General features: G+C 71.5%; 4 protein-coding genes across 6 annotated transcripts in view; 2 read left to right on the top strand and 2 right to left on the bottom strand.

Moving 5' to 3' along the window:
* The window catches only part of NCKAP1L (NCK associated protein 1 like), a 390138-nt gene extending 389995 nt beyond the window's left edge, over positions 1-143 (bottom strand). For both annotated transcript variants that reach the window (XM_068212465.1, XM_068212466.1), the window contains exon 1: positions 140-143. The gene's annotated coding sequence lies outside the window, so the exon portion shown is untranslated. The remainder of the gene's footprint in view (positions 1-139) is intronic.
* The window catches only part of LOC137486892 (cyclic AMP-dependent transcription factor ATF-7), a 50138-nt gene extending 49765 nt beyond the window's left edge, over positions 1-373 (top strand). Inside the window, exon 12 of one of the 2 annotated variants that reach the window (XM_068212469.1) lies at positions 22-373. In XM_068212469.1, the coding sequence (XP_068068570.1) occupies positions 22-358 (337 nt within the window). In that variant the 3' untranslated portion in view covers positions 359-373. The remainder of the gene's footprint in view (positions 1-21) is intronic. The other variant, XM_068212467.1, reaches the window with a different exon arrangement.
* Positions 374-4308: 3935 nt separating this feature from the next.
* On the top strand, positions 4309-5349 carry LOC137487054 (uncharacterized). Its single transcript, XM_068212699.1, has 3 exons — positions 4309-4756; positions 4844-4965; positions 5093-5349. Exons 1-3 carry the CDS (start codon positions 4605-4607, stop codon positions 5347-5349), a joined length of 531 nt encoding a protein of 176 aa, XP_068068800.1. The 5' UTR covers positions 4309-4604.
* Positions 5350-5663: 314 nt separating this feature from the next.
* Positions 5664-11542, bottom strand: TARBP2 (TARBP2 subunit of RISC loading complex). The gene is given in 10 exon segments (XM_068212463.1): positions 5664-5910; positions 6014-6103; positions 6106-6202; positions 6649-6776; positions 6847-6964; positions 7836-7874; positions 7876-7909; positions 8358-8457; positions 8837-9006; positions 11387-11542. Coding segments are annotated over 9 exon segments (924 nt in total). The 5' UTR covers positions 8997-9006; positions 11387-11542; the 3' UTR covers positions 5664-5752.
* Between the last annotated feature and the right edge of the window lie 1393 nt (positions 11543-12935).

Raw genomic sequence — 12935 nt, 5'->3', positions numbered from 1 at the left:
TGCCGCTCCCGTCCCGCACAGAGAGCCCGAAGGAGAGCTCGGAGCCCACGGGCTCGCCCGCGCCCGTCATCCAGCACAGCTCGGCCTCGGCCGCGCCCAACGGGCTCAGCGCCGCGCGCTCGGCCGCCGAGGCTGTGGCCACCTCGGTGCTGGCCCAGATGGCCGGGCAAAGGACAGAGCTGGCCGTGCCCGTGGCCTCGCACGTCATCATGGCCCCACAGTCGCAGTCTGCCGGCAGATGATGGCCCCGGGCCCTGGAGCGCCCGCACGGACTGACCGCAGCCCCGCGCTGACCGGCGGGGGCCGCCGGGATCTTCCCTTTCCTTTCTGGGGTTTTATTCTTTTTGTTTTGTTTTGAGTTAAGGGCAGCTCTGGCGCTTTCCTGCTGCCCGTGGAGCTCTGGCGCCCCCGGCAGAGCCCCCGAGCCCCCGGGAAGGGCGGATCCGTGTGGCTAACACTAAACTGCGGGCGAGCCCCCGGCCCTGGCCCTGTCCCCCGGGCAGGGGGCTGTGACACTCCGTGCTGTCCCCGTGCTGCTCCCAGGCTCGTCCCCATTCCCCGAATCGTTGCACCTTCACCAGGAGCCTCCCGGAGCTCTGAGCTGATCGAGGGCTCCTCCCTGCCCCGGCCCCAGCCGTGGATTTTGGGAAGCAGGACTGCTCTGGGTTTGTGCCCCAGCGGCTGGGACAAGGGGACAGCGTGCGGCTGGGGACAGACAGGTCCCCGGGCGCTCAGGGGTCCCTGGCCAGGGCTGCTCCCGCATTCCCAGGAACTGGGGTCCGCTGTGGGATGCAGGGAGGGCCCAGCTGGCAGTGACAGCAACGGGAGTCCCCAGAGCGGCCCCAGCCCCGGCTCCCCCGGGCAAACCCATCCCACACTCCGGGATCACCTCCCGCTCACGGACCTCGATGACCTCAGTAATGGTGGCCTTAAATCATGGGATTGTTGCCTGTTCCGAGGGGTCGGCGTTTGGTGACGGAGCCTCCGGCGCTTCCCGGCCGGAGCAGACAAAGGATTCACTCCCTGGGCAGGGTCAGATCCCACCCTCCACGGTGAGGAACTGGGATCGGGTCCCTTGTCCTGCCGGGTGGACACTGGGCTCTGTCCCCTGTGTCCCTGTGGGAAATGGGGAATGGGGAACAGGGAATGGGAAGGGCTGCCGTGTGTTTTTTGGGATGTAGAAGGAATCTTGTCCCAGTCCGTGGAACTGCTCCAGCCCTTGGAATTCCGGCCCCTCCCAGGTCCCTCCTCAGCCAAGCCCCCCCCTCAGGTCGCACTCGCCACTTTGGAGCCAGGTTGGTTTTTCCAGGTGATTCTGGTTGGTTTCTCCCCACTTGGAAGGTTCCCAGGGACAGCAAAACCCAAAGCCAAGGCTGAGCAGGAGACTGGGATATCAGCGCTGATGGGAGAGTCCTGAGGTTTGGGGTTTTCCCAGCGATGGAATCCAGCTTCTCCCCCTCCCTCTTGTGCAGCTCTTCCTCAGCTGGGATCGGGATTGGGATTGGGATCGGGGTGGGTTTGTGGTGCTGCTCCCGCACTCCCCTTTTTCCTCTTGCTCATCCCAGCTCCTCTCCATGCTCGGGGTCGCATCCAGCCTCGGAATCTCTGTCGGGGTCCCGCACATCCCCCAAACGCCCTTTTCCCCCCTTAAAGCAGTTCCTAAAGCCCAGTCCGGGGCTCCCGGCCTTCCCTGTCCCGAGCAGGATGTTTCTGCTGCAGGGCGTGGCCAGCAGGTCCAGGTGAGGCGCAGGGAGGGGTCAGAACCCTTTTGGGGGATCCTCGGAGGGTTTGCAGGAGCTCCAGCATCCAGCAGCTCGTCCCGTGCCCTGGTGGGAGCCGAGGTGTCCATGCGGGGAAGGAGGAATTGAGCTCTGGGCTGGTCCCACCGCTGGTTCCCCGTTCGCTGTGGGGGCCTGGCTGGCAGAACCAGGAATGGGCAAAGGCTGGAAAATCCAGGACAGTGTTTTTGGGTCGAAGGCAGCAGCTTCCCCAGCCACTCATTTTACCCTCGGGGCACTGAGAGTGGCTGGGTTTTGTCTGATGGGGTTTTCCTGCCTCGCTGCTCTTCCCGGCAATCCTCGTGGCCCCCTCGGGATGGGGGCGCAGGAGCAGCTTTTTCCCTGTCCCTCCATGGCCCGAAGCTCCCCATTCCCACATTCCCCATCGCCAGTGCCTTGAAAATTCTGCAAATCCCGAAAAAGCCCGTGGGAACGCTCCAAACGTGGTCAGGGACAAGCGGGAGCGAGCTGAATCCAGGTTCGGCTGTACCTGGCTCTGCTGTGGCTTCACTCACAGGGCTGGAGCTTCCCGTGCCCATTTCATGCTTGTTTTACCCCAAAAGCAGCCAGTCCTCACTTTGTGACCAGTTCTGGGGCAAAACCCCCTTGATTCTGCCCCGTGGTGATTCCTCCCGCTTTTCCGGGGGTGGCAGCCCCTGGCCCCGCTCGGCAGCGCCGGCACCTGCACTTTGCTCTGCCAGCCCCGGGTTCCGGGAATCCCGAGGGCTGAGCCTTCCTCCTGTCCCCTCCTGGCCCCTCCTGTCCCCGTTCCTGTCCTCTCTCCTGTCCCCTCCTGGGTCCCCTCCTGTCCCCTCTCCTGTCCCCTCCTGGGTCTCCTCCTGTCCCCGCTCCTGTCCCCGCTCCTGTCCCCTCCTGGCCCCTCCTGTCCCCTCCTGTCCCCTCTCCTGTCCCCTCCTGGGTCCCCTCCTGTCCCCGCTCCTGTCCCCTCTCCTGTCCCCGCTCCTGTCCCCTCTTGTTCCCGCTCCTGTCCCCTCCTGTCCCCTCTCCTGTCCCCTCCTGGGTCCCCTCCCTGCCGGCACCTGCAGCCCGGGGGACACCGGGGGCTCCTCGCAGCTCTGCGGGGTCGGAAGGGCTCCGGTAGGGCGGGGCTGGGGGAAGCGGGGAGCGGGATCGGCTGCGGGGATTTGGGGTTTATGGATTTTCTCGGAATTACTGAACGGGAACGAATGGCTGCAAAGCAGGCCCCGGCGAACCCTCCCTCCTCTTCCTCCCTTTTCAGCCTCCAAATCCCTCTGGATCGGGCGGGGTGGGAAGAGTTGGTGCCTGTTTCCCCCCCCCCCCCCCCCCCCCCCACTGGTGTTTTATCCGGAATTCTTGGCTCAGGTGGGAATTGTGTCATTTTGGGGCTCCCGGACCCGTTCCTGCTCCGTTCGCCCTAGTCCCGCTCACGCGGGGGCCCCGAAACGAGCCCGGGAGGTGCCGAAGGGACACGGGGAGGAGGGTCCTGGGCGTGCCCCCCACCCCCCAGCTGCTTTGTGCCACGAGCTTTGACGATCAATAATGGAAGAAGCCAAAAAAGGACCCCCCCGAGTACCTGTGTAGTATCTTATCAGTCCATATCGACGCGTATACGCACCCATATATCGTAGATCGGCCGCCGCGGGTCTGACCCGACCCCCGCAGCCCCCGAGGGACCCCCGCCCCGCCCGGGCTCCTGTGAGCGGGTCCTCACAGCCCCCGCGGGGGCCCGGGGCCGCGGGGGGACCCGGGGGACACGTCCAGCCTCCCCCAGCCCTCGGCCGTGTCATACCAAACATGTAACGTGCCTTTTATTTATGCTGCAAATATAACATTAAAATATTACCCAGGAGCCGCCGGCTGCTGCCCTTTGTGGGGGGTGAGGGATGGGGACACCCCCGGTGTCACTTTGTCCCACGGACACCCCTGGGTGGCACGGGGGGTCGCGGTGCGGGTGGCACCCGCTGGACCCGGGACGACGTGGGACTGTCGCCCCCTCCCGGGTGCCACGGCGGGGGAGCTGCTTGTGGGGACACCGCAGTGTCCCGGGGCGCCCTCGGGTGCGTTTTTTGGGGCGATTTCGGCTGCTTTGGGGTCGGGGGCGGCCGCGGCCGTGCCGTCGGGGCTGCAGGAGCGCGCAGCGGCCGCCGGGTGGCGACAGTGAGACGAGACCGAGCGGGGGGGGGCAGGGGGGGACCGAGGGGGTCCCGGTGCGGGGGGATGGGCTGTTGGGGGACAGGGGAGGGGTCCCGGTTTGAGTGGGGGGGATGGGCTGTTGGGGGACAGGGGAGGGGTCCCGGTGCGGGGGGATGGGCTGTTGGGGGACCGGGGGGTCCCGGTCCGGGGGAATGGGCTGCTGGGGGACAGGGGAGGGGTCCCGGTTTGAGTGGGGGGGATGGGCTGTTGGGGGACAGGGGAGGGGTCCCGGTCCGGGGGGATGGGCTGTTGGGGGACAGGGGAGGGGTCCCGGTTTGAGTGGGGGGGATGGGCTGTTGGGGGACAGGGGAGGGGTCCCGGTGCGGGGGGATGGGCTGTTGGGGGACAGGGGAGGGGTCCCCCTCTCAGGGGGCTCCTGGCCTCGTGAGGCGCCGGTGCAGGACGGGGGTCCCGGGGGTCTCGCTCCGCAGCCCCGGCGGTGCCGGGTGCGGGGCCCGGGCGGGGCGGGAGGTGCGGGGCTTCCCCGTCCGTCCATCCGTCTGTCCGTCCCCGGGGGCGGCTGTCGCGGCTGCTAAATGGGTTTCATTAACGGCGGCGGGGCCGGGGCAGCTCCCGCCGCCCCCCGCTCCCCCGGGACCCCCGGCCCGGCCCGGCCCGGCTATAAGAGGCGGCGGCGGCGGGGCGGCGGCGATGGCGGGGGCGATGGCGGGGCGCCCGGTGCTGCTCCTGCTGCTGCTGCTGCTGCTGGCGGGGACCCCGCGCTCCGCCCGCGCCTGTCCCGGGACCCCCGGCCCTGCCCCGGTGAGCCCCGGCCCGGCCGCGCCGTCGGAGCGGGGGGTCCGGTTTGTGGGAGGATGCTTGGGCTTGGGGTCGGGGGGTCGCTCTCCGGTTCCAGGGCCGCTGTGAGCCCCGGTCCTCCCCCGCCTCAGGCCGCCGCCGCCGCCCCCCCGGGGCCGCCCCCCGCCGCCGCCGCCGCCGCCCTGGGAGCGCTGCTCCGGTCCCTGCAGCGCCCCGGCCGCGTCCCCGGGGCTCCGCCGCCGCCGCCGCAGAGGTGAGCGGGGACGGGGGCCCGGCTGTGGGGTCTGGGGGGCACCGAGGGATGGGGTCGGGGGGGGTTCGGGGACAGCGCGGGGACGCAGGAGGTGGGGAGGGACATGGGTGCTTTGGGGGGGCCCGAGAGAAGGGTCAGCGGCGTGGGGGTCCCACTGAGTGTCCGTGTTCAGCCCATTCCCATCCGTCCGTCCGTCCGTCCATCCCAGCCATCCCTGTCCCTCTGTCTGTCCCCATCCTGTCCCCGGTGCGGACCAACGGTGCCGTGTCCCCCCGCAGGTCGGGCTGGGGGCCCCAGGCCCGGCTCAGCCCCCGCAGCTGGGACCCCCCGGCGGCCCCGTTCTGGACCATGGCGACCCCGCAGCGCTTCGGCCGCCGCCGCTGACCCCGGCCCGGCCCGAGCCCCCCGGCGGCTCCGTGCGCCCCCCAATAAAGCGGTGACCCCACCCCGAGCCCTCGCTCTGCTTCCGCCCCCGGCGCGGGTTGGGGGACGCGGCTCCTGCCCCTTTTCCGCCCCCCGGCCCCAAGCAGACGCCGACACGGGGAGTACAAACCCCCCCAGCTTTATTCTGGGGGCCGATGGCACCCGGGGACCCTCCAGAGCGGGCTCCAGGCCGGAGGGAGACCCCGGGCCCTGAGGTCCGTCTGTCCATCTGCCCGCAGCGGGCTCCGCGTCCAGAGCTCCGAGCGCTGCCCGGCGGCTCGAGGGGCACGGGCCGGGCAGGGCTCGCTTGCCCCGGGCGGGGCTCGCTTGCCCCGGGCAGGGCTCGCTTGCCCCCGGGCGGGGCTCACTTGCCCCCGGCCATGATGCGCAGGTACTGCAGCGCGTTGCGGGCGGCCTGGGCGCGGGCGCCGTCGCGGGACGGGGCTGCCCCGTGGCACACCGTGGTCGGCTGCGTGGACAGCTCCACCAGGCACTGGTGCAGCCCGCTGAGGCTCAGCGCGTCTGGGGGCACAGCGGGGTCACCCCACGGCAGCCCCGGGGCGAGCCGGGGCACCCGCGGGGCTGCGGGGGCCGGGGCGGGGGCCGGGGGGCGCCCGGGGCTCACCGATGTCGAGGTAGCTGATGGCGAAGCTCTGCTCCTCCGAGAGCTCCTGCAGGAGGGCGCAGGCCCCCCCGGCGCGGGGTTGCCCCCCCGGCTCCGCAGCTGGCCCAGCTTCTCGCCCGCGGAGTTGCGCAGGGAGTCCCAGGTGCAGCCGGGGGCGCGGCCCCGCAGCCCCTCCAGCCGGGGGCACGTCTGGGGAGGGGGCACGGGGCACTCGGGGTCCTGCCCAGCCCCCGGGGTCTGGCCCGACCCCCTCGAGGTGTGGGAACCCCCCCGGGAACCGCGGGACACCCCCGGGGCCACCCACAAGCCCAAACCCAGAGGGTGCCCTCCCCACGGCCTGGAGCAGGGGCGCACAGGGGCATGCGGGGTGGCTCTGGGGGGCTCTGGGTGACTCTGGGGTGACTCTGGGGTGGCTCTGGGTGACTCTGGGGTGACTCTGGGGTGGCTCTGGGTGACTCTGGGTGGTTCTGGCTGACTCTGGATGACTCTGGGTGGCTCCGGGGTGGCTCTGGGTGACTCCAGGATGGCTCTGGGGTGACTCTGGGGTGACTCGGGGTGGCTCTGGAGTGACTTTGACTTTGGGGTGGCTCTGGCTGACTCTGGGGTGCCCGTGCCCCTCCCAGTGCCCCCAGTACCATGTTGAACTGGTCCTCCTCGCCCTCGGCCTCGCTGCCGTCGCGCGGCTCCATGGGCACGTTGTGGATGCGCACCAGCATCTTGGCGGCCGCGTTGCGCTTGGCCAGCTTCTTGGAGGTGCCGCTGCCTGGGGGAGGGGCTGGGGGTGAGCCGAGGCCCCCCGGGACCCCCCGGGAGCCCCCAGGCCGGCCCCTCACCGATCTCGACGAATCTCTCCACGCGGCACGTCATGGTGAACTCCTTGCGGTGCGCCGGCCCCGACTCCTGCGTCACCGTGTACTCGGGCAGGCGCCAGCCCTTCTGCACCACCAGCTCCTGCCGGGGACACGGCCACCCTCCATGGGGACACGGCCACCCATGGGGACACGGCCACCATGGGGACACGGCCACCCATGGGGACACGGCCACCATGGGGACACGGCCACCCCCCATGGGGACATGGCCACCATGAGGGGACACGGCCACCGTGAGGGGACACGGCCACCCACGATGGGACAAGGCCACCTGCATGGGGACAGCCCCAAGCCACCATCAGCAGCCCCACAAGGGGGCAACGGGCTCCAAAACGGGGATAACTGGCCCAAAACGGGGATAACTAGCCCCAGAATGGAGATAACTGGCCCAAAACGGGATAACTGGCCCCAAAACAGGGATAATGGGCCCCAGAATGGAGATAATTGGCCCAAAACGGGGATAACTGGCCCAAAACGGGGATAACTGGCCCAAAACGGGGATAACTAGCCCAGAATGGAGATAACTGGCCCAAAACAGAGATAACGGGTGCCAAGATAGGGATAATGGCCCCAAAACGGGGATAATGGCCCAAAAATGGGGATAATTGTCCTCAAAACGGGGAGGGATAACCACCCCCAAAACGGGCATAACTGTCCCCAAAAGAGGGATAACCAGCCCAAAGCAGGAGTAACTGTCCCTGAACGGGGATGAGCAGCCCCAAAATGGAAGCAGCTGTCCCCAGAACAGGAGTAACTGTCCCAAAAAGGAGGAACACCCCCCCCAAATGCCATCGCGTTCCCCCCAGCCCACAAACGGGTAAGGTCACCCCCAGCCCGGTCAGGTCGTCACCCCCAGCCCGGGAATGGCTCCCTCAGCGGGGCAGGGAGGGGGACGGGTGTCCCGGGTGTCCCCGGGTGTCCCCGGGTGTCCCCGGTGTCCCGGTGCCACCCACCTGCAGAGCCCCCACGGGGTTACACTCGGACTGGGGGGGGGGACACCGGCGTCTTCATCTCCAGGGGGGGCCCCCTGCGGGGCCACAGGGGTCAGGGGGCACCCAGGGCCCCCTCGGGAGGGGGGCCAGAGGGGCCGGGGGGGTTTGGGGGGTGGGGACACGGCAGCCCCCCCTTACCTGGGCGAGGCGGGGGGCGCGGCGGGGGCCGGGGGGGGCGCGGCGGGGCCGGGCTCTGCCGGGGGCTCCGGGGGGAAAGGAGAGCTGGGGGGAGGGGAGGGGTCAGAGCTGCCCCCCTCGGCTTTATGGGGGACCCCCCAGACCCCCCCCCCCCCTCCCCAGACCCCCCCCAAACCCACCGGAGCCCAGCAGAGCCCTCAAACCCCGCAGGACCCCAAAGCCCCCTCTGGGCACCCCCAAACTCCTCTGAGTGCCCCCTCCCTCCCCCCAGAGCCCCCCAAACCGGGTGCCCCCCACCCCCTGGGTCCCCCCCGGTCACCCTCAGTGCCCCTCCCCAGCCCCCACCTGTGCTCCAGGGGCTTCCAGCTGGCCCCCCCCCCTCTGAGCAGCCTCAGGGCCACCTCGGCCGCCTTGTGCTTCGCCGCCTTCTTGCTGGGACCCTGCCCTGGGGGACACCGGGCTCAGGGACACCGGGGGACACCGGGGACCCCTCCCCACCGCCCCAGCAGCACCCAGCACCGGGGGTCCCAGGGCGTCCCCCTCGGTGTCCCCGTCCCAAAGTGTGGGGGAAAAAGAGGGGGGGGTCCCCACCGGGGGACAGGGGTCTGGGGGTCCCCTGGTGCAGCTGATGTCCCCAGGGGGGCTTTGGGGTCCTCCCCCAGCACCCAAGGGGACACGGGGGTCCCCGGGGGGCACGGGAGGGCCCTGGGAGTTTTGGGGTCCCGGAGGTGCCGGGGATGTCCCCAAGGGGACGAGGAGGGACAGGGGTGGCCCAGGCCGGTTTGGGGCTCCCCAGGGGGTCCCCGGGAGTTTTGGGGTCCCACCGGTGCAGCTGATGTCCCCGAGGGTGACGCGGAAGGTGAAGTTGGGCTGGTGGGCCTGGCCCTCGGCCTTGAGCAGGTCGTAGCCGGGGGTCCGTCCTAGGCGCGTGCCATACTCCTGCAGCAGGCTGATGGGCGTCTTCCCGGGGCTGGCGGCCACCATCTGCTCCAGGCTGGCAACGGGGACACGGCTGGCACCCGCAGGGACAGGGACAGGGCTGGGCACCCACAGGGACAGGGACAGGGACAGGGACAGGGACAGGGACAGGGCTGGCACCCGCAGGGACAGGGACAGGGACAGGGACAGGGACAGGGACAGGGACAGGGCTGGCACCCACAGGGACAGGGACAGGGACAGGGACAGGGACAGGGCTGGCACCCACAGGGACAGGGACAGGGACAGGGACATGGCTGGCACCCGCAGGGACAGGGACAGGGACAGGGACAGGGCTGGCACCCGCAGGGACAGGGACAGGGACAGGGACAGGGACAGGGCTGGCACCCGCAGGGACAGGGACAGGGACAGGGCTGGCACCCACAGGGACAGGGACAGGGGACAGGGCTGGCACCCGCAGGGACAGGGACAGGGCTGGCACCCACAGGGACAGGGACATGGCAGCCACAGGGACAGGGGGAATATGGGGACACAGGGACAGGGACACAGCTGGCACCCGTCAGGGCATGACAGTGACCCACGGGGGCACAGCAGGGACAGGGACACGGGAGTGTGGGGACACAGGGACAGGGACATGGCTGGCCACCAGGGCACGGGAGTGTGGGGGGACACAGGGACAGGGACACGGCTGGGACCCACAGGACACGGGAGTGTGGGGGACACAGGGACAGGGACACGGCTGGGACAGGGACACGGGAGTGTGGGGACACAGGGACAGGGACACGGCTGGGACAGGGACACGGGAGTGTGGGGACACAGGGACAGGGACACGGCTGGGACAGGGACACGGGAGTGTGGGGACACAGGGACAGGGACACGGCTGGGACAGGGACACGGGAGTGTGGGACACAGGGACAGGGACACGGCTGGCAGCCACCAGGGGCACGGGAGTGTGGGGACCCGGGGACACGGCTGTCACCGACCCTGGGTCAGGGGACATGGCACTGCAGGGACACGGGGACAGGGGGGTGGCATCTGCTGCAGGCTGGGGACAGAGCTGTCACCCGGGCACTGCGGGGACAGGGGTGGCAGTGCCACAGGGCACGGGGATACGAGGATGGGGGGTGGCAGCACTGGGGACACGGGGGAAGGGGTGGCATCACCGCACGGCACAGGGACACGGGGACGGGGGGGGCTCTGCCGTGGAGTGCGGGGACACGGGGTGGCATTTGCGCGTGACGTGGGGACACGGGCACAGGGACGGAGCCCCGGCACTGCGCGGGGGACAGCGCTGGCACTGCCACAGAGCGCGGGGACAGGCGGGTGGCACTGCCACACAGCGCGGGGACAGGGATGGCACGGCCACACAGCGTGAGGACAGCGGTGGCACTGCCACACAGCGCGGGGGACAGGGATGGCACTGCCACACAGCATGGGGACAGGGATGCACTGCCACAGAGCGGGGACAGGGATGGCACTGCCACACAGCGCGGGGACAGGGATGCACTGCCACAGAGCATGGGGGACAGGGATGGCACTGCCACAGAGCGCGGGGACAGCGATGGCACTGCACACAGCATGGGGACAGGGATGGCACTGCCACAGAGCGCGGGGACAGGGATGGCACTGCCACAGAGCGCGGGGACAGCGATGGCACTGCCACAGAGCGCGGGGACAGCGGTGGCACTGCCACACAGCGCGGGGACAGCGCTGGCACTGCCACACAGCGCGGGGACAGCGATGGCACTGCCACACAGCGCGGGGACAGGGATGGCACTGCCACAGAGCGCGGGGACAGGGATGGCACTGCCACAGAGCGGGGACAGGGATGGCACTGCCACACAGCGCGGGGGGACAGGGATGGCACTGCCACAGAGCATGGGGACAGGGATGGCACTGCCACAGAGCGCGGGGACAGCGATGGCACTGCCACACAGCATGGGGACAGGGATGGCACTGCCACAGAGCGCGGGGACAGCGATGGCACTGCCACAGAGCGCGGGGACAGCGGTGGCACTGCCACAGAGCGCGGGGACAGCGCTGGCACTGCCACAGAGCGCGGGGACAGGGATGGCACTGCCACAGAGCGCGGGGACAGGGATGGCACTGCCACAGAGCGCGGGGACAGGGATGGCACTGCCACACAGCGCGGGGACAGGGATGGCACTGCCACAGAGCGCGGGGACCCGGGCACGGGGCTGCCGCCGCCACGTGGGGACACGGGTGGCCCCGCCGGGGACACGGGCACGGGGCCGCGCCGCCGCAGCCCGCGGGGACGGCGCTGTGCCCCCTCCCCCTCCCCGCCCCCCGCGCCCAGCCCCGGCCTAGGCCGCCCCCTCCCCCCGCCCGCCGCCGCCGCCGCCGCCGGGGCTGTGGCGGGGCCGGGGAGCCCCGGGCGGCTTCCGGCGGGTGCCGGGGGCCGCCGGGGGTCCCGGTACCTGGGGAAGGCGCCGCCGCTCCGCCGGGCCCCGCCGCCCCCTCCTCGCTCATCCCCGCCGCTCCGGCCGCCGCCCGCGCCGCCAGGGGGCGCGCGGCATCACGGGAGCGCCGCCGCCGCGCGGGGGGCTCTGGGAAGCGGAGTCCGCCCGGCGCCGCCTGCAGCGCGCGCGGCCGCCGCCCGCCCCTCCCGGGCGGACTACGCTTCCCAGAAGCCCCCCGCGCCAAGGGAGGGCGGCAGCGCGGAGGAGGCGGGAAGGCGGGGGTCACGTGGCGCTGGAGGGGCGGGGAAGGGGGTCCTGCCTCAGTTTCCCCCGAGAGGGGTTAGGGGACAATGGGGACAAGGGGGGCGGTGGGGCAGAGGTGGCGCTGGTCAGAATGGGCGCGCTGGGATCACACCGGGGGGGACGGAGGGACGCCCGTACCGGGAACGCTGGAATAGGACCGGGAGCACTGGGAATTAAGGGACACCGTACTGGGAGCACTGGCGTGGCACTGGTGGCCCGTGTGGGCCGGGCGGTGGCCGGTGCCGGCGGGGTCACGGGGGGCACCGGTGGGTCCGGTTCTGGAGTGCCGGTGCTGCCTACGGGAGGTCCCGGTCCCGGTGCAGGCCCGGGAGCGGTCCCCGGTGTCTGTCAGCGCGGTCCCGGTGTCAGAGCCGTCCCGTGCCCGTGCCGGCCTCTCCGGTACCGGGGGGTGGTTCGGTGCAGTATCGGGGGTTCTGATGCAGAACGGGGGTCCCGGTGCGGCACCATGGCGGTCCCGGTGCCTGCGCCGGTCTCTCCCGGTGCCGTATCGGAGTCTCCGTGTCGCAGAGGCCGACCCGGTGCCGGTCTGTCCGGTGCGGGGCTTCCCGGTGCCGGTCCCTGCCGGTGCCCAGTGGGGGTCCCGGTGCGGTATCGGGTGGTCCCGGTCCCTCCCGGTGCGGTATCGGGGGATCCCGGTCCCGGTCTCTCCCGGGGCAGTATCTGGGTCCCGGTCCCGGTCTCTCCGGTGCGGGCGGTTCCCGGTGCGGTACCGGGGTTTCCGCTGCGGAATCGGGGGGGGGGTCCCGGTGCAGCATCGGGTCCCGAGGCGCTACCGGGGGGGCTCCCGGTGCCCGTGCCGGTCTCTCCGGTGCGCGGGGCGGGGCCGGGGCGGGGCCGTTCCCGTCGGGCGGGGCCGTTCTCCGCCGCTCGCCCCGACCGCGGCCCCGGGCCCCCGGTACCGGCCCCGCCCGCCGGGCCCAGCCCCCGCCAGCACCGGCACCGCCGGGACCCCCCCCCGGCACCGGGACCCCACCGGGACCCCCCCGGCATCACCGGCATCCCCGGGCGAGGAGCCCGGAGCCCCCCCAGGGTACCGGCACCGGCTCGGGGGGGGGGGATGCGCCGGGATGGGGGGGGGGGGGGAAAGGGGCAGGGACCGGGGATGCGCCGGGATGGGGAGGGGGCGGGGCGGGGGCCGGGGGGGGGCTCGTGGCCCCCCCCCCCATCGCCGGGGCCCCCCAGGCCCGGGGGGGCCGCGCCCTCCCCTCCCCCCCCCCCTCGGCCGCGGGGGGGGGGGGGGAGG

The sequence above is a fragment of the Anomalospiza imberbis genome, chromosome 22, assembly GCF_031753505.1.
Source record: "Anomalospiza imberbis isolate Cuckoo-Finch-1a 21T00152 chromosome 22, ASM3175350v1, whole genome shotgun sequence".
NCBI lineage: Eukaryota > Metazoa > Chordata > Aves > Passeriformes > Viduidae > Anomalospiza > Anomalospiza imberbis.
This window is presented reverse-complemented; position numbering and strand designations above follow the sequence as displayed.

Coding starts and splice junctions, on each gene's coding strand:
- LOC137487054 (XM_068212699.1), top strand. CDS start 4,605: ATGGCGGGGGCGATGGCGGGGCGCCCGGTGCTGCTCCTGCTGCTGCTG. Junction 4,757..4,843: donor CCGTCGGAGCGGGGGGTCCG/GTTTGTGGGAGG, acceptor CCCCCGCCTCAG/GCCGCCGCCGCCGCCCCCCC. Junction 4,966..5,092: donor CCGCCGCCGCCGCCGCAGAG/GTGAGCGGGGAC, acceptor GGGGGGCCCGAG/AGAAGGGTCAGCGGCGTGGG.